At 39.9% G+C, this 20687-nt stretch overlaps 1 protein-coding gene across 2 annotated transcripts; it reads right to left on the minus strand.

Moving 5' to 3' along the window:
• Positions 1-1622: 1622 nt before the first annotated feature.
• On the minus strand, positions 1623-20377 carry RFC3 (replication factor C subunit 3). Of its 2 annotated transcripts, none has more exons than XM_042842803.2 (9): positions 20272-20377; positions 14887-15024; positions 13293-13360; positions 10085-10182; positions 8496-8677; positions 7769-7905; positions 7571-7669; positions 4125-4194; positions 1623-1944 (listed from the first exon to the last, which is right to left on the minus strand). In XM_042842803.2, the coding sequence occupies exons 1-9, from the start codon at positions 20302-20304 to the stop codon at positions 1753-1755; spliced, it is 1017 nt and encodes a 338-aa protein (XP_042698737.1). In that variant the 5' UTR covers positions 20305-20377; the 3' UTR covers positions 1623-1752. The 2 variants fall into 2 exon arrangements, with proteins under 2 accessions (XP_042698737.1, XP_005286669.1); XM_005286612.5 differs by lacking the exon at positions 20272-20377 and adding an exon at positions 17628-18251.
• Positions 20378-20687: the final 310 nt, after the last annotated feature.

Below are 20687 nucleotides of genomic sequence, written 5' to 3' on the forward strand. Positions count from 1 at the left end.
TATAATTCTGAGGTGTATTAACAGAGTGTTGCATGTAAGACAAAGGAGGTAATTGTCCCACTCTACTTGGCACTGCTAAGGCCTCAGCTGAAGTACTGTGTCTAATTCTAGGTGTCACACTTTAGGACAGATGTGGACAAACTGGCAAGTGTCCAGAGGAGAGCATAAATAAAAATGATAAACAGTTATGAAAACCTCACCTGTGAGGACAGGTTAAAAAGCTGGGCAAGTTTCATCTTGAGAAAAGAAGATTGAGGGGGCACCTGATAAGACTTCACATTTTAAGGGCTGTTATACAGAGGGTGGTGATCAACTGTTGTCCAGGTCAGCTGAAGGTAGGACAAGAAGTAATGGGCTTAATCTGCAGCAAGGGAGATTTAGGTTAGATATTAGGAAAAACTTTCTAACTATAAAAGGGTAACTAAGCTCAGGAATAGGCTTCCAAGGGAGGGTGTGGAATCCCCATCATTGGAGATTTTTAAACAACATGTTGGATAAACAGCTGTCCATGGATGGTCTAGGTTTACTTGGTTGTGCTTCAGCAGAGGGCTGGGATTGGTAACCTCTTGAGGTCCCTTCCAGACCCACATTTCTAGGATTATTCATCCACCATTTCAATGCAGCTGCCTTCAAGTAAAATCCAAAAGATATTCTGTGCCAGCAACTTTCAGAAGAGGAAGAATAACTTCAACTACCAGAGGAATTTTAGTAGACAATATAGTTGCTTGAGTTGGAATTGGCCAGGACACTGGAGCAAATCTCTCTTATGCAAAACAATCATTGGTTCTTCAGTGATCACAAGTGGCAAGGACCCATTTTAAAGCATGCTTCTACTCTGAAAAAGAACTGAAGAAATGGCACTGTGGGGTTTTTTGTTTGTCTTTCACTGACTGTCATCATCAAATTTTCTAGCCCTATAAACTCAGTGTGGGACCTGAAAGTCTAGCTGGGTTCTTGGCTTTTCACATAAATCCTTATGTAAAGCCAACTGCAATCAAAAATGAATCCTTTAATTGGCTTCAGCTCTGGCTCATGTATTACCAACAAAAGAGATGCTGCAGGCCAACTTATGCTCCCAGTTACATTTCTGCAATCCCAATGGAATCATAGTTTAACCACCAACATCTTTATTACACATGAGGAAAGAATCCAACTGCATTTTCAGATCCCAGGTTAAGTTTTGCAGATGTGACAGTTAGAAAAGCCACCTCTTAACTTATAAACTGACAAAAACTACATATGGAACTATTAAGGAACAGCATACATGGGATCCCCCCATAAAGGCTTTTAACAGTACATTTTCAGAGTAGAACAGATCTTTGCGGGTCTTCTGAGAGTGTGCACCTATGCACTATCATTGGACATTGGAAAAAACGAACTTCAATTCATGGAGCACCTGGGTTTCTCTCTGTAAGCCAGGTACTGGCTAGACTGAACACTGCTGAGCTTAGAATGTGATCTTGACAGATATCCCCAAAAGTCTATAACTGTCCTTCTGGAAAGCTTACATGCTTTCTAGTTAGCTAAAGACGACTGGGCTCCCTTGAAGACTTAGTGTTCAGAATAAACGAAGTTCTGCTCTTATTTGGCTATTATTGCCAAATGCAATGATCATAATGCAATGAAATAAATGAGATTTTATTGACTTTGACCTATGGCTTGTACAACATAAGTCTCATAGGAGCAGACTATGTTATTAGCAGAACTTTCAATGTTGTGACATATATTATACTATGTAAGTTCAGTGATGTCTTAGAACATCATGTCTTCTAGTCCATCCTCCATAAACTTCTTATAAAGTGCCATAAACTTTGCCACAAATGCTTCCAGATGATAAATGGCTTTGCTGCCCAGTTGCAGTCGGTGCTCATAGAAGGCTGCCATCTGTGCAACCTCTCCTTTTAGTTGCCCATCACAATTATTTAGAAGTTCTGACAAAAGGCCCTAGAAGAGAAACATATGGCAGTTTTTAAAAGGATGAAATACTACAAAAGCAGGGTAGCATGGCAGATACTATTGTTAGGCATAGCATATACTATATTCACTAGTATTACACATGATATATGTATAGGTATTGGGAAATTATGTTAACTGAATGTATTATGTTCTTCCCACAATTCTGTTCACCCAAGTCAAGTACCCTACAACACCTTGCAAAGCTGAATTCAGTCAGCTTTGGCATTAGAAAATAGGAAACCTATCAAAGACAAGATACATTAGTACTCTGCCCTAGGTACAAGTTCAGGAGGTGCCTTCATGCCTATTAGTACCTAAAATGCTGTATCCAAAACAAAAAGAAAAAGGGGTATGCGGTGGTACCAGAAAACAAGTTGAAATTGATGGGTGGAATCTTAGATGATGATAGAGAGTTTTAGCTTGTGAATAGCCCCATTATAAATAGAGGTAGCACAGCGGTGTATTTTGCGAACATGCCTTCCCTGTAAGCCGCGAGAACAGAAGTCCTGGAAGGACTGGTGGTGTATTAACTTTCTTTCCTGTATCATACTGTTTTGTTTGTAAACAATAACTTGTCTGAGCTTGGTTATTTGATCTTGAACGTTTTTAATATTGAACCACAACTGTAACCAAAATCAGTTGGCTATGCTATTAATCAATACCATCATTTTCCTAGAAATAGCTGAGCAAGTAACAGCATGATTTTGAACTCACTCAGTGATCCAGCAGAGCAGACATCACATCATCTATCCAATAGATAGATGTTATGTTTGAATTGCATAAACACTTGTGAAACATTGTCTTTCCAGAAACTTCTCTCTCAGGATAAATTCCTCATCCTGTAAAATCAGGTGACACAATGGTGCAACTAAACAATTTCTACCTCACTAACAACAAAAATAGATTAACAAGCTGTGCACACACCCCTACTGATGTCATTGGGAACTGCAAGTAAGTGTATAGCCTTGAGGATTCTTCATTTGACAGGGGAAGTGAATCTCAATAGCATTAATCAGGAATGGATGTAAATAAGCTCAGAATGACTACTTAAAAAAAAAAAAAAAAACACGAGAGAGACGGCTGCACTAGTTTACCTCAAGAATGACAAAGGCCTTGATATTAAAATTTTATATTTGAGGAAAAAGGAGATAAAGCCATCACAGAAGCAGCTCTAATGCAAAGAAAAGTGTAAGAGACAAGGTAAGTGAGCACCAACACGGCTACAATTGGACTGCATACAAAGAGTTTAAGTTAGTTAAGGGCTTAAGGACACTGCCAAATATTGGTGTCTTCAAACACGTTAGTAACAGGTATTTGAATTTATCTTTAACACACCAAGCACTTGCACAGCAAGACAACTCATGCTCTCAGTGGCATCTACCCACAGTAGGGCAAAAAGGACAAGGAAAAGCATAACTGAACAGAATATGTCAGGAACACAAGTCAGTTGACATGTCAAGGATTTTACCATAATTTAATCAGAGCTGTGTTTTGTCAATAGAAATAGAGGTTAATGCTGTTGTTTAATCTCAACTCTGCCTTCATTTCCTCCAGTATCCTTTCATGCTGCCTACAATCCACAACTCCTGCCTGGTTACTCCATTTGTTTCCATCTCCCATAGCAACTTCTATGCTTGAACCACTGTCCCTTCCTTAAAACATCACACTTCCTTCATGAGGCCTTTCAATACCATTGACACTTACAAAAAAGCACTCACTCTTGAAGTTGACTCCCAACCTGTGTATCACATCTGTTTAGATGTAATGTCTCCCTCTGTTTTAGACAGCAAGCTCTTTGGAAGCAGGGACCGTGTCTTCCAATATGTTTTCTCAGCTCTGAGCATACCATTGGTACTCAAAGAATGATCTTGTTTTAATAAGATGTTACCTGATCTGCGTCTTGTAAAAGGTGGACCTTATTGTTAATGTTAAATTATTTAGATTACAGTTGAACTATGCCTTGTGCTAGATATTTTCCAAAACAAAGCATAAAATCTTGGGCCCTGATCTTGCAAACACTTATGCACATGCTTAACTTTAAGCACTTGAGCAGTCTTTGATGATCCTGAAAACTTTTTTTAAAATATAATTTTAATCCTTTTGCCCCAAGTTTGGATTCTCCTAGCTCTGGTTGAGGTGAACAGAGTAAGTGCTGGGAGTTAAATTACCTTCATTATTATCTCAGGAGGAATGCAGTGGGTTAAGAGTTCATAAAGCCGTCCACGAACTTCAAGTAACCTGTTGAAATGAAATCATGAAGTATTACAGTAATGTCCACAAAGCCTATTTTATATTTCTAAAAAACATTTGTTCTATTATTAAACAACGTTATTGAAACCCCAGACATGGACTGCCAAGCATAATTAAGTTCCCTTAGCCTGAAACCTTCCTCTAATATTAAGCAACCTGCAGTACTCCCACGATGTAAAGTCAGTCTCAACATGCACGTTACATAATTCAGAAGTGGGGAGGGTGTTAATAAACAAGTTTTGGACAGTAGTTATGACATGCTCAGGCTGAATCTAGAAGATATAAGGCTCCAGAACAAGCTGTTCTTACTCCCCCGCCCCTTTTTTAAAAAAAACTCTTAATGTGACTTTTGTCCAAGTTCAATGAGAAGTTGCCACAAAATGATTAGAAATCAGGATTCATTTTTATGTTGCTGGTTTACACCTTTCAGTCATCTTGTCCACATTACTGAAGAATCGCCAGTGATTAATTCCCACCAAATTCACCCCTGGCAATAACTGCCTCTTGATAGCCACTTTGTCTCATCTTATCTGAAGTCTGATACCCAGAAGTGCTAGCACTTACTGTGGGTGATTGCTGTTTTTTCCCCCCCTCTCTAGATCATACAGCAATGAGACAGATCACAGAAAAAAAAGCTACATTACAAAAGGAAGGTAATTTGGGAAGAGGAATGTGAATAGGTAGAGGAAATGACAGAAGAATCTTGTCCTTTACAAAGAAAATGTATTAGGGACAATTTGATCTTACAACAGTTACAGTGCCTTGGCATTTGTTATTTTTACCTTTATGTCACTTATGTGTGTTCTCGACCTTGTGAATTGTTTTTTGTTGTTTTTTTTTTAAATATAGTTTTGACTCCATTCCAATTACTGTGGATATCTAGCTTATGAGTCAGACTCTTAGGTGACAACACAAGAGCTTTCTTCCTTAAAAATTACACCTACAAAAATAAAAAAAATAAAAAAGGATTCTTCCCCAAAGATTCTAGGGAGGGCTTGGAGGTAGTTATCCATTGGTCTCTGTGTTTCAACAATTTATGGATGTGAATTAAATAAATAAATAAATAAAAATACACAGTTAAAACAGAATACATTAATTTAGGCAAGTTAAATGAGGTGCAGGGAGAAGGCTAGGCACTCGAGTTTAAATGGAATCATAGGGAGCATGCCTCCCATTGGGGCTTCAAAATAGTGCCATTGTATTTCTGCCAGCACTATATATTTAAAAAATGGGCAATTGTTTCCTGTGACCATAAATGCACCAGAGCAACAGAGAACTAGTGCCAACGCTACTGCTCTTCACAGCTAAAGAGGAAAGTTTCATAGTACTATGGAAAAAGAACAACCACGTCCACCATTTTCAGCTGGAAATAGAAGTGCTGTGAACAAGCCAGTTTGTTACCTGATACAATGTTACAAAGAGCTGTTCAGCGACTAAAAATCACATATGCCACGCTGCCTCACTAGGACAGACACCCACATTGAAATGATTCTAGATCAAGCAAAACCAAAAATAAGTATCTACAATTCCATTATTCAACTCATTTCTTCTGTAATCCCCAATGAGTCAATACTATTTAAAAAAAACTTTAACTGCATGCATCCAACTGAAAGGGAGCCACAAAGGATCCAGTTACCACTTTTTGTTATTGTGCTTGCTGATGGGTTCATTAATATGTCTGTAGTTGATGGATTTCACCATGTAGACTAGGTTACTACGCAAGCCAGAGTACTGAGATAATGTTTGAAAATCATCATAATTTGGTACAAACTACAGAAATTGGGCCAGAGCACGATGCAGCCCAAATTAGAGACATTCTGAAGAAGATTAAGATATGAAAATTTGTGGATACATTGAATTTGGTGATGGATTTAATTTCCAGCGTAACTGAAGTGTCAAATTTTTCAACGAGAAGATCTGGTTTGATACTTTGTAGAGAAGTAGAAAATTATATGCTGGAACTCTCAGCAACAAAAGACAATCCTTGTTCCTTATGTCTGAAGAAAAACTTGCCTTAGAGATGACGGATTTGAAGAGGTAAATGTTTTTGGATCTTTACAGATAATACAGTAGAAAAATCAGATCTGTATGCTAGAAACTGCCATTTAATAGATCAGTGCCAGATTCCCCAGGCTATATGGCCTCCACCATTCATATGGTTTCAATGCTTTGACTCCACACAATGGCTTGATGAAAGAAAAATAACTGGCTCATTATTGCAATGTACAAGTTTAAATCTTCTAGATAACTTTACACTGGCACTGAGTCATAGGGGAAAAAGGAGAGTACCCTGTGTGTCAGTGACTGCATCTAAAATTTCACATCAGTATCAAATCCACAATAATAGTACAGGTATATGATCAAAAAACCTTTTAGCTACCAGGCCTTCCAGACTTTCAGAATATATTGCAGTTAATGGAAATACTATCATTGTCCTACAACACTGCAGTGGTAGAATGTGGGTTTTACCCACCAACTTATTTAAAACAAGCCAAACAAAGTAAAGGACACGCCAGAACTTTATGCATGTGTTAATGGCTCAAGTAAAGATGCTTTCTGGCTCCATCATGATACTATCTATTGACTTGAAGGGAGACTAGGAAACAAAACATTCATAGACAAAGCAACACCAGGCAGCACTAGATGTTTTCAGACTGCTGTTGGTAGTGGCATTTTAATGCATACTAAGCAGAGGACAAACTGAATGGAGCATAAGACCAAGTGAGGGTCAGAACAATTTGAAACACTGGCCCAATAATCCAAAAGAGAATAAGGAAAATACAGAGAAATTATGTTAGACAATCACAGTAGCAACAACGTTTTATTTCACTTTAACTAAGAAATGAGACCACATCCAGAAAGTAGGACAACTTTATTGTCTAACTCAATTTTGAAGTCTGTGGGCAAATAATCAGAATACTTTTCCCCAAACCTTCCATATACTTTTGGCTACAAAGCTCAGTCATGATTTAAATACCATGAAGTAAGTAACTTTTAGCTTGTTTAACACTTTATCATTTAGAGCAAAACAGACCAGAACTGACTTCCAAATTCAGACTAGTGCTACAAAACTCCAGGGTACCTGGTCTGTGTTTATAATGGATATATAAATTCAGCACAATCACATCATAACAGTGTGTGCTGCTTATTTATTTTGTGACAGAGGCTAACTTTACTAGTTTCTGAAATCCAATCTAGCCATCTCCTGTAGGCTTTAAACCCATTTACTTTGGATGCAAAGCACAGGCATTCCAGTACAAAGCTATTAAAATGCCACAAAACATTTAATATAAAACACTTCTTACGCTCATAAGTACTCTGATAACCTAATAATTTACAGTTAGAACCAAATAGCTTCACCTACCTCTGGGGAGTCTGCTGACTGACAATAGCATTTGCAGTCTCTCTCAGATATACCTCCCAGTCTGTCTCAGGGATGTCCTGATCTGAAGTGAAAGGATACCTGCACAACAAGTAATCTCTCATATTTTAGCAACAAGCTTAGAGCGAATGTGTATTTTTCAACAAAGAGTAACCTACATTAGTTTCTCCAGTGACTTACTGCTGGACTCTGCAAGCCTCACACATAAGCAGTGCCTTCCGAAGATTCCTGCCAGACTTTTCTGCTAGCCTACGAGCCAGATCCTGAGGAAGAGTCAGCCCCTCCTTCTTGCACACACTGGACAACACATGACAGATCTAGATGGGAAAGACGTACCATGACGATACAGAAGCTCTCTGACTTACGCAAGCGTTCCGTTCCGGAATGTCTTGCGGAATTTGAATTTTGCGGAAGTTGGGAACATATCTCCGACAATTACGCGCAAAAAAAAAAAAAAAAAGACGTAAGGAACTTATGGAATTTTTTCCGTAAGTCCGGATTTCCATAAGTCGGATTCGCGTAACCCGGGGAGTGTCTGTATAACTAACATAGGCATTGTAGTTGTAGCCATCAATCCCTGGATATTAGAGAGACAAGGTGGATAAAGTCCAAGAAAAGATAATAGCTCATCCATCTTGTCTCTCTTTAGTGAAACAGTTCATAGCCCAAAGACTGTTTTCAGGCTTAAGCATCTCTAGAACAGCCACCGTTTTTTTGCAAAGGTCAGCCAGGTATAAGGGAGCAGCTCCAGTTTGCCCACTCAATGGATATTGTGCATACTGATCAAAGGCAAGTCCTGGACTACAGACAGAGACGGGTCATTTTCTGTAATATACTTTACATACACACAGTAAAAACTTGGCTGATGAAGTTTCTACTGGAGGCTCATTTTTGCTTCCAAACCTACATCTTCAATACTGGGAGCAGGCACTCGGACTGCCAGACATCTGCTTTGAATAGGTGCAATGATTTTTGAAACGGAATTGCAACACAGGATCAATCTGCAGGTGGCCATATACTTCTCCATGGTTCTTCGCAACGCATGCTGAGCATCTTTAGTAAGTTTATCAACTTCTGTCAGCAGCACCACTGCAAGAGGGGAAAAAAAGGTAAATTATCTTTATTAGAAGAGTTTCACAGTAAATTTAAAAGTAATTTTTTGTTTAAGTTTTAGAAAGATAATGAAGCAAGGCACACAGCAAGCAAGGTGCAATGTGGTCCCATGTGTGGGGACTCAGAAGATCTGGGTTCTATTTTCAGCTGTCACTGAGATGAGGAGATACCTTGATCAAGCCACTTCACCTTCTACATCTGTTTACCTCCTACTCCTCATCAGTCTTGCCTATTTACATTTTGCTCTCAAGGCAGGGACTGTAGGTGCTACTGTGATGCAAATAATCAAATGAGGTTTGAAGGCCAAGACAGTCACTGTACTGCTTATACTGTGGCTAATACAGTAACTAGCAGTGTTTTCCCAAGAATTTTAAGGAAGGGTTGCAGCTGAATTTTCTGAGAACCTATGGTGTAAGGAAGTATTAAAGCAAATAGTTTATCAGTACACTCCTTTGATTACAAACTCATACTTTAATTTAACGAGTGGAGGAGGTAGAAAACCCCTTGTGCTGAACGTTGGAGGCACTTTACGCACATTGCTCTCCATGTTTATCCAAAGATGTTTCAAAGTAGTTAGTGGGCATATTTTACTGGATTGTAGCAGATTGCTAAAGTTTGGTAATAGCTCAAATTTAATGTTTCCCTGAGAACTGTGAAGAAAATGGTATAGCATATCAAAGAGAGAACCACAAGTACATTATTTCTGCTCTACTGGATTCTCTCATCTTTCTTGGGTTTGTCTCATTTTTCTTTTTGCATTTATCTCTGGTTTGGGGTTTCTTGGTTTCTGTGAGGAAAGCAGCTGTAGTAATTTATATCTGGAAACAGTGAAGAGGAAAACTGGTATCTTTTAGATTAGCAGTCACTTTCCCTCTGTAATTCTTCCATGTATGAAGTACTTCTGCACTGAACACTTCATACATAGTGGGACAGCATAAAGAAAATGAAAGTGACAAATATATATGAAGGACACTCAGTCCTACTTCATTTCCTTCTGCTACCAATGCCACACGAAATAGGCTGCTACTGATGGGCTGTCTATCAACCATCATACATACGTCCATAATGGCCACCAGTCTCTGACAAAGAAGCATGAAAAGTGACCAAATTTTGGGAAGGCTGATATGAGGCTCACAGTAACAATAAGCAAACCAAGAGCTGCATCTATGCGACGTCAACATCTTTTGCTACAATCACAGAAATACTCTTCACTGTCAAATACAAACCAAAGTCATAAAGAGAGAAATGTCTGAGGCAACTGGTGAAGATACAAGGTGGAAGAGACATGTTTACTTCTCAAGTACATCTTCACACCCGGTCAAAACAGTCACAGAGGTTTTTCTCCTCCAAAGTTTTGGCCCACATTTAACTTGTTTTACTAACCTTTAAAATCTCTTTGAGTACTTGTCTCAAGTTGTTGGGATTGTGCTACTGTCTTCAATAGCTCCTGAATTACCACACGGTCACTGTTTCCTGCATCACTGTACAAAGAGTTCAGATAACAATTGATTTTGTTGTAACACTTATTTCTTTTAAAAATGCCCACACCATATCTGCAATACATTCTTCTAAGTAGCAACTGAGGCAGTTATTTTTTTTAAAAGCCCAAAATGTAGCTTTTTAAATAAAGAACACAAGATGGACTGAGTTTCGAATTCATTTAATCTGTACATTAAGTGGCTATTGACAAGCTATTGTCTTAATATTTTGAAACTCATACCGTACATAGACTTGCATTTTATATGTATGTGGGGAGGGAGACCAGTTAGGAACTGCAACAAATTATGTTTGTGCCTGCATGATTTTAATGTAATGGTATGAGAAATCAGCTTTTAACATCTCTTCTTACCAGCAATATAAATACGTATTTCTTGCTTCTCAACTTTCTAAAAGGCCATTTTGTCTTTGACAAAAATGCTAAATCAGCCAGTAGGACACATGGCTTTCACTGAACACAAACACCGATTCCAGCATTATAAAGTCCTCCACATCATGTGGCCATGGAAAGGGCTAGAGATATAAGTGGAGATGTTGTAGAACCTGCAGGTTTAGTGTCAGCTTGAAAGTTTCTGAAGCATGCCTCCTCAGCCCCCAACATTGCCTGTTTTCTTTTTATCTGAAATTGTTATAAGAAGGTAGCCCCTTCTCTTTTCACCCTATGTGGTGATTTGCCTCTTATAGCAGAAAACGTGGGCATGTTTATTTTCTAAATTATTTCAATGTAACCCACACTAAAAGTGTGGCTCTCTGTCCTCATCTAGCTGCTATACCACCCATAGGAGCTTACGATTCTGCTACTGGCTTCAAGCTACTGGATGCTTTTAGATCCAAAGGTCCCAAGTTCGTTCACCCCCTGGAGATGTACCCTCCAGGGGTGTCATTACAAGGAGAGGGGAAACTCACAAAGCATTAGGGTGTAGGAGAAAAATGGATTCTCCAGCAATGGGAAGTTTACCAGTGTCACCATTGTCACGGATGGCTATTTCAGGTATAGGACTGAAGCCAACTCTCCCCCACAACCAAAAAACTTAGTGTTCTTACAAAAGAAAACCATGAATTCTCTGCAATGGCTTTTTAGATCCTTCTGACCGTATAACTGAGCAGTTGATCCAAATGCCATGCAACATTTAGTGATAAGTTCAAAGAATGTATGGATTCCCAATTTGGGTGCCAAACAACAAGTGATAAAACTGATATCAGGACTAAGCAACATGGAATACAGAGGCTTCCCAGTGCCATACACTTTCAGTGACTCACAAATGCAGTACATTAAAAAAGCCTACCTCTGTGGCTACAACCAATAAAAAAAGTGATTTTCATTTTAAAACTAGCTTTTGCTTAGGAACTGGGGACATCCAAATTTCACAATAGAAGTTTTTCATCACTTAATATGCAAGTTATGAATCAAATATGACTCCATACGATATCTTAATTTGCATGTTTTGGCATTTAAGTATGATTTTAAGATGATAGAGTTGCTACTCCTTGAAATGATATATGATGTGTGTCATCACAGATATATCAGTGGTTTGACAGCTGACGGAATGATCAGTTGTCTCAAGGTTCTTTAGCTCTTTCAAAAGTATTCAGGACAAAAGGCACTTTCAATGAGAAAAATCTTATGTTCTAACAGGTTTAGTACCAATAGGCGTCATCAATATCTCATACAGAAAATTTAGTGCAGGAATACAAAATTTAACTTATGACTCAGTTTTCTAAGGTTCTTAGCGATTAAGCTACAATTATTTTAATATAGGCACCTCTCTGCTATAATAAAGAGTCTGGTTAATAATTCCATGGGCAAAGGGGTAGGCTAAGCTTGATGTTATTTTACTGTTTCGAACATTTCAGTGTGAAGAAGGTTAGGCAAAGCAGAGTTATAATTCAAGCGTATGTTCTGTTTTCTCCTTCTCCATACAGGGGACTCCATTTAACAGCATCTGCCCATGGCAAGTTACGTAACCAGCAGGCAATGTCCTGAGTGTCACAGATGAAATCTGTATAACAGTTTGGAGGAGGAAATAAAACCGCTTTGTTCAACAAACGTTTATAATAGATTTAACACCTGTATGTTTCCACCCCCTTTTCTTTAAGTTCATTTTCTCTCCGTTGACCTTTTACTATGCTCCATATTACTTAAATGTACCATACTACTTCACTGAACATGGAGTGATAATTCAATCAGAATTCTATAGGTGGTACTGATACTGACATTCATGAACATTAGTAGAACACAGATTTATATGTTGTTTGTTCGGTTACATACACATGGAAAGATACATATGTCCAACTCAAAATGTAATTATTCAAACTGTTAGGTTTTAGCTCCGATCAATAAAGCACAAGGGTAAACAACATTGATACTAACAAACACTAAAGCAGACACTGGTATTGTATACATTCAATAGGTAGTTAATCTATATTTTAGGATATTTGCATTTGGAGTAGAATATTTAAATTCTATACATCTACAAGTAGTTTCTAAAACATTAGGAAAAAGTCAACTTATATTATCAGAAGTCCTGTGGCCTGTGTTATACAGGAGTTCGGACTACATGATCACAATAGTCCTTCTGACTATATAATCATGAATCTATGAATCAGCAATATCGTCAGAGGAACACTAAAATTTTCCGTATTTTAGACCAGAAACACACTTGAGCTTTTTTTGTATTACAAAATACTTTGTACACCACACTTACTTTTAACATTAGTTTTTGCATTCTTATTAAAGGGGGAACAAAAATAAAAATAATTCAGGGCCATGTTTTCAAAATTGCCTTAACTTGACCTCTGAATTTTCAGATCCACCTGTTTGTAAGACCTAACACTCACATTTTATGCACAATCTGCTGGTAAGACAGCAAACTACTAGATGAACATAGGAAATCCAAGTTTTTCATCATCCAAAATCATGTATTTCAAAAACCTGGTTTGCACATTTAGGGCCTAAATCTGCAAACAAAAGTTTTTCTTCAAAGGAACTACTTGCTTGAGTAAGAGGTTGAATCCTTAGAAATCAAGGCTTTTTGAAAATGTGGTCATTCAAGTATAATATCCTACTTAAATATTCTTTTTATTATGAACTTACCTTGGGTTAACTTCAAGATGATAATTGCTTGCAATGGTGCTAATTTCAATTTTCTTTTTAGAGGGTGTCTGTGTAGAAAATAAAAAAGTTAGATTTCAAAGCATCTTATTTTAATATAAAAAAAAGTCAGTTTTTGGATTTGAAGAATTATAATTGGCAGATCTAGTAGCTTGGCAGCAGCATTATGGCAAAAGACCTGGATTTGGGTTCAGGTTCATACATCTTTCTCCCCATGTGAGTGGAGGTCAGGAGTATTGGGATGTGGTTAAACCTCTAAAAATATATTGATGGCTGTTTACTACAAGAGTTGATCTACTATCAGAATTAATAGAGATTCTGGACATGATAATGTGCTATAGATACAATGGTTACTAAATTATTTCCTTTAAGTAACAGCAATGAATAAGAAAAACTACCTTGTAATAAGATGTCAGAATCAGCGATAATGCTCTACCTACCATACCAAATATGATATTCAGACCACTGCTGAAGGAATTAAGAAGTAATAACAGGAGAAATTCTATTTACCATACTATGATATTTTAGTGTTCCTCTGATGATTTTGCTGATTCATAGATTCATTATTATGTAGTCAGGACTACTGTGATCATCTAGTCTGACCTGTATAACACAGGCCACAGTCTCTGAATTAATTCCTGTTTGAATGCTTTTCTACAAGACATGCTCTAGAGTTCACTCAATTTAAAATTTGCCAGTAGTGAAGAATCCACAACCACTGTTGGTAAGTTGTTCCCATGGTTAATTACCCTCATTGTTAAACATTTGTGCCTTATTTCTAGTCTGAACTTTTCTAGCTTCAATTTCCAGCCACTGGATCTTCTTATACCTTTGTCTGCTAGATTGACAAGATCTTTATTATCAAATATCTGTTTCCCAAGTAAGTACTTAGACTGATCCAGTCACCCCTTAAAACTCTCTCCTTCCCAATAAGGACTTTTAATTGATAACACAGCATCTTAAACAATAGATTTCACGTGGCTGCCTTGTTCCCCAGGCAGCTAATTACTGAAACAGATCTCTTCTCCTGTTGAAACTGTCACTATGGGAATGATTAGATAACAAATTATGACAAACATAAATGGGAGAAAGATAACATTAATGGTTTATAAGTAAGGGCCACAGCATAGATTAACTCTCAATTGATAGATTTGAGTTAACCTGAAGCAAAAATTCAAGCGCTGGGCCCAATTCTGATCTCAAATACACAAGTACATTCAAAGTAATGCCAATAAAAGCAACATGAAAGAAATCAACATCAGAATCTGGTCCTCAGTACTTAATGCTAAGGACATACCCTGCACTGCAGCCTGGCCACAAAGTGCAAGTGTGAGGGAGACTGACAAACTAAAATTCACTTGGTCAAAGGAAAATGTTCAAGTGACCAATTTTATAAGTAGCTTGAACTTTCTACCGAGGTGAAGAAATCTGAACATTTTGGAATTATATTGACTTTTGTTTTTACTATTGTGGACCTCTCTATAGGAATACATACTCAGCATTCTAGTATATAAAAGAGAGGATGTATATATACACAATTATTTTCTTTAAAAAATGCACAGGATAAATTTCTTACTGTTATGCTCTGATGTTCAATTCTCAGTTTCTCCACTCCTCCACCATACAGCTCCCTTAACAAACACATTATCCTGGTCTTTTTTCCAGCTCCAGATGGTCCATACACTAACAGATGAGGGAAGTCACCACACTGAACCTGCAAACAGTGCAATAAAACTAATTATAGTAAAGTTTCCCCTATGCTAGAAAATTAACAAACTGCATCAGATGAGGACTTTCCTTACAACATTACTATTAAGTAATTTTTCATATACAATTCTACAGTATTCCAATTTAAAAATATAGCCCAGAATTAGTGGCTTTTTGAACTTCTTTCTTCGAGGTATACTTCCATCATATATGCTGTGCGCCTCTGAAAATTAAAGATGATGCTTTGTTTTGTTTGTTTTTTTTAGAAAGTTTGAAGTACTTTCAGGTATTACATTTGCTCCTGAGACTCCAGCCAATTTTTGTGGTTACACAGTCACTTTCATCTTTTTAAAAATATGTTTCCATCCCACTTGTTGCTAAGTGAAAAGCTTTCACAAATGAGAAAACAGACTGACACAGGGAAACAGCAAAACTATCCACAAAATAAACTAAAAATAGAGAAAACTGTGTCTCTGCTCTCTTTCAGCTACAATATACTATGAGTATTACCTTTAACAATATAAAGCTAGTCAAACAAAAGCATAATTTTTAAGTTGAGTGTCTCTTTAAAATGACAAAAACAGTTTTTGTTTCTGAGAGTGCCAGTAGCCAGTTTAAAAAATATTTCACTAAAACCTAGCTTCAAAGCTAGTTTTAGTTAGATATATCAAGAAGTACAGAATTCAAAGAGTGAATCTAGGACAATCCGGATAAGACTCAGGACATCTGGGGGCTTGAACAGTTTTGTACCCATGGGTTTTATTCCCATCTTTGACCTTAATCCCTGTGACCTTGACCAAGTCATTTATGATCTGATGATTTCAGAAGTGCTGGACAACAAAGCTTCCATAGAAGTTAATGTATGATGTGAGTGCTCTGCATTTCTGAAAATCATGCTAATAAATCGCTTTGTGCCTCTTTCCTCTCCCATCTGCTTAATGGTAATAGTGATGGTGTGAGGCTTAATTCAATAACACACGTAAAATGCTTGCAAACCTTTGCATGGAATGAATGCATTCTAGAGAAGAGAAAAGTTTTTTCCCCCTACATGTCAGGGCTTGTCTTCACTGCAAGTTAGTTTGAGTTATTACATATGAGTTGCTAGCCTAGCTCAAGTGTGGGTATGTCTACAGTACTACAGAACCTATGTCAACATAGGTATGCCAACACAGCCCTGTGCTGTAGATGCAGCCTACACCTACAGGAGTAGATCAGTGTAGGAACATCACCTCCACAAACAATGTTATGAATGTTGACAGAACCCCTCTTCCGCCAACATAGCTGCACTGGAGGTTTTGTTGACATATCTATGTTGGTCGGGGTATGGGTATTTTTTTCCATATCTTGGACCAATGTAGCTATGCTGACATAACTTAAGTGTAGACCAAGCTTGAGAGTGACCACACTGTAAAACAACATTCAAACTAGCAGGGCAATTTGATCAGCAAAATGGTGGCTGGATTAGTAGCTTCATTGGATAAACATCTGATGAGTTGTAACTTACTGCTCATCCCCACTGCACTACTAAAGCACAGGAACATCAAACACCTACATCAGACAAGCCAGTTAGAACTCAAGCTAGAGATATTTGTGTGTAGAAAGGAAGTTGGGCAAAATTCCAGTTGTACCTTGAGCTAACACTGCTGTGGAGACAACACTGCAAGGTGCCATCCTAGGTCAAAGAACAGGTGTCATTTTAAGTCTGGCTATCAGCTGTTACCATTAATTGTTTGTAAAGCACACTGAAGATGAAAAGAGTTCTATTTATTGTTTGTGGCAGGGATTAAATGGTCATAGTGAGGGCCAGGAAATACTATGTGGACTGTAAACAAATTATTTCCTCATTATCAGTTTTCATATTGGCAGGATATACATTTCCAATAGAGTGACTGTATTACAGTGCACAGTTTCTTCCCAACCGGACTGTTATTGTTATTCAGTTATTGCACTTGTCATTTTGTATTGTAACAGAGATAAATGCAGTATTGAATGGCAGGTAGGTGTGATGTTACCATCCTGCTACCTGAGGCAGATGTAACACAAACTGCAGCTCTACCCCCTGCTTTAATAAAACAAAGTCACATGCACAAAGAGAGTTTGCAAAACTTCATCGCCTTATTCTCCTCCCTAAGCAAAGCAAGCAGGAACTTAGCACCAATAACTAGAGGGCAGAGTCTGCTCTGTGGGCAGCCGTGCGCGACTGGGAAGAGATTCAGACTCTAAGCCAGCACTTAGGGGGCAGCCCCTCACCAGTAAAGCTGAGGTGCCTGGCCCAGCCCCAGGAGACCCCTAACAGTGCTACTGAGGGGCATTTGTTTTGTTTAAAGAGGGCGCCCCCCGCTGCCCCGGGGGCTGGGGCGGTTCCCGTGCCACCCTGAGAGATGGGGGGGATGGGGACAGCGCAGGGAAGCAGGGCCAGGGGGAGATGGGGGGTAGCAGGGAGGCAGTGGTACCAGATGGGCCGCGGTTCTGAGGAGGTACCAGACGGGAGAAGGGGGCGGGGTTACCGGAATGGGCCGCGGTCCTGGGGAGGGGTTACCCGAGGGGGGTAGCCGGGGCTCCCCTCGCGGCCCGGGGGTGGGGGGCAGAGGGCGGGGGCTGGTCCCTCACCAGGTTGCGGAGCTGGGCCGCCTGCTCGCGGTGATAATCCACCCTGCCGAGGGCGCAGGGCCGGTACTTGTCCACCCAGAGACTCATCGCTGCGGGGCCCAGGCAGAGCGGGGTTGAAAACCGCGCGCCGCCCCAGCCCTCAAACCCCGCCGAGAACAGCCCCTACTACGGAGGCCGCCTCGGGACAGACCTAACCGACATGCGGAGCCAGCGGAACGCGCCCAGGCAGGCCGCAAGGGCGGGGTAGGGGAGGAGAGCGAAGGCGCCAGGGGCTCGGAACGTCCCCGCCCAGGGTGGGGAGGGGCAGCTCGCTCCGTGCCCAGGGCGCGGCTTTTCCCTCAAGGGGACCCCGCACCACAGCGCGGAACAGCCCCCACCCCCAGCAGCCGGACATAGCACAGCACCGTGACCCCTTCCTCTCTCCCGGCCAGTGTCCGAGTGCAACGCCCTGAACCACCGCAGCTGCCTGCCTGCCTGCAGACCGTGCCTCGCACCGCCCAGCCTGGGCCTTGTCCAACCCACTGCAATGCAGCATAACGCCCAGCACCATTTCCTGCAGTGCTCTGACAGGCCAAAACCTCACAGCGCCACTCTGTGATACTTCCCTTAGCATAATGTGCAGGTACCATGTCATCTCATCTCAACACCCTGACCACTGTGCCTCCTAATACCTAGCACACCTAATGCCCAACAGCACCATGCCCTGCAGCAATCCAGACACCCAGCACCTCACAACATCACATCTCAATGCCACCCCAGTGTGGTGCCTCCTTACCACAATGCCCTGCAAGCACCATAGCATAACGCCTTGCCAAACATAATGCCCCCCCCCCGTACCTCAATGTGGCCCAGCACCACAACAAAAGCTCATGCAGCACAACACCCTTTTGCCGCACAGTGGACAAATTGCAGCACTTCAACACAACGTCCCAGTTCTGTGATATCACAACACCACAGCATGGCACTCTGCACCACTGCACAACATGCTGCAGCTCCAAAATGGTGCCTCCACATCACAACTGCAAAACACCTGCAAACCAGTGCCCTGTCCCACTACCACAGCCTGATGTCCCACAGCAGCTCCACCTGGATCTAGCATTATGCAGATATCAGGAAATGTTCTCACAGTTCCGTAAAGTGGTCAATGAATCTCTTACCATTATTCACAATTGGTTTCTATTTCTGGATAAATTCAAGTCATTGCAATGTAACACTGTTTTTAAAAATCATCCCATTGTCTCTGCGGTATATACTTCATTTGTTTTGTGCTGGAAAAATTAGGAGCACAAAATCCATTTGAAGTGCCAAGTATTGAGAATACAGTACTTGTGCACCACCATTTTTGGAATTAAGTACTTCCCTGTGGAAAACTGCTTCACAATTTCATATGTGACTGTTATTCTCATTAGTTGTATGCAGTATAGTTGTAGCTGTGTCTGTCCCAGGATATTAGAGAGACAAGGTGGGTGAGCTAATATCTTGTATTAGACCAGACCAATATTACCTGGCCCACCTTATCTCTCTAATTCTCATTAGTTTGAAGTTTAAGGTCCTGATCCAAAAAGCCTACTGAAGTCAGTATCAACTGACATCACCTAACATTCCTGTAACCAATTTGTCTCATATTCTTACATGACTCCTGGGGCACAGAGTGAAAACAAAACATAGAAATGGCAACAAAAATGTAGTAGGACATCCTCATGAGTTAAAACATTGACTAAGGACATGTTACTATCCCTGATACACATAATGTAGACAGATCCAGCCACACAATGTCCATAACATTCCCATGGAAAGTTGTACTTTGTTTTAGGAACATAGGAATTGCCAGATGGAATCAGACCACTATCCTGTCTCTCACAGTAGCCAGAACCAGAGGCTTCTTTTCACAAGGGTCTGGCATCCGAGCCCCCTGCTCAGCGAGTTCATTTCAGTTGAGTGTGACCCCCTCAATCAGGACAAGGTAAGCACAGGTCTGCTGCCCTTTACATATACGAAAAAGATAACATTTTATTACATCTGCATTCAGTACTAAATTGATTTGTAACCCAGCACCAGCTGTCAAGGCTGAATCCCAACTCTGTCATTTCGAGTGCAGAAGTGGGGCCCGCAAGGATTAAAAAAATTAATACTTGCCACTCCAGGCTTGTATTAAACTCCCAAGATTACAGCTTTTCTCTGACCTTGGTTTGGTAAACGCTGCCACAACCCAAATGCAAAAAAAAAATCTTTGAGCCCAGGAAAGAGCACTTGGGAATTCCTGCCTGTGGGGTGCCCTCAAGCCCTTTCACCCTCTGCTCGGAGGAAGAGCTGAGAAAGTAAACAAAGGAAATTAGCTGTGGCTATCAGCTAAACAACATGCACAAACATCTTAGGACACCAAAATCCAATCCTGTTCTTAAAAAAGGTAAATTTTATTAAAAACAAAAAGAAAGAACTTAGACATCTGGAACTTTAGACTTTTGCTAGATTTTAAGAGAGCAATTCCAAAAATCAAGCAACCAAAATAGATTTCTTTGGGCTTCAGCTTAAAGGTTACAAGCAAACAAAAGCATCTGGGGTTAGCACAGAGGAGTCCACAAGCCAATAAGAAATAAAAGAAATAACCCTAATCGCGTCTAGCTAAACATTCTGATCTACTTACACATTTGGAGTTCAGATAAGTAGTTCTAGGCATGATCTGATGATTTATGATCGTATCTGTCTTAAGTTGCTTATAGCATAGCTAATCTGTTCCTCCAGCCCAGAGAACAACAGACAAAAGGAAAATTCATTTCCCAATTTTAAAAAGTTCTACCTTCCCATTGGCTCTTTTGCTCAGGTGCCCACTTTTTTTTCTTTACAGGTAAAGCAAGTAAAGAACAGCTACCAAGAGGGATTTTACAGCTAACTGGCTGGCTGGGTGTCCATCAGAAGGAGCTATCCCCCCCTTTATTTATCACACCAGCCAAAATTGATCGCTTTGGGCAACACAGCTCTGTCTGCTGATACCTAGGCAGAGTGGGTGTGTTCATGTAAATACAGTCTTGTCCTGAAGCCTTTTCCCCTCCCCAGCTAACT

Source organism: Chrysemys picta, chromosome 1 (genome assembly GCF_011386835.1).
Source record: "Chrysemys picta bellii isolate R12L10 chromosome 1, ASM1138683v2, whole genome shotgun sequence".
In the NCBI taxonomy this organism is placed as follows: domain Eukaryota; kingdom Metazoa; phylum Chordata; order Testudines; family Emydidae; genus Chrysemys; species Chrysemys picta.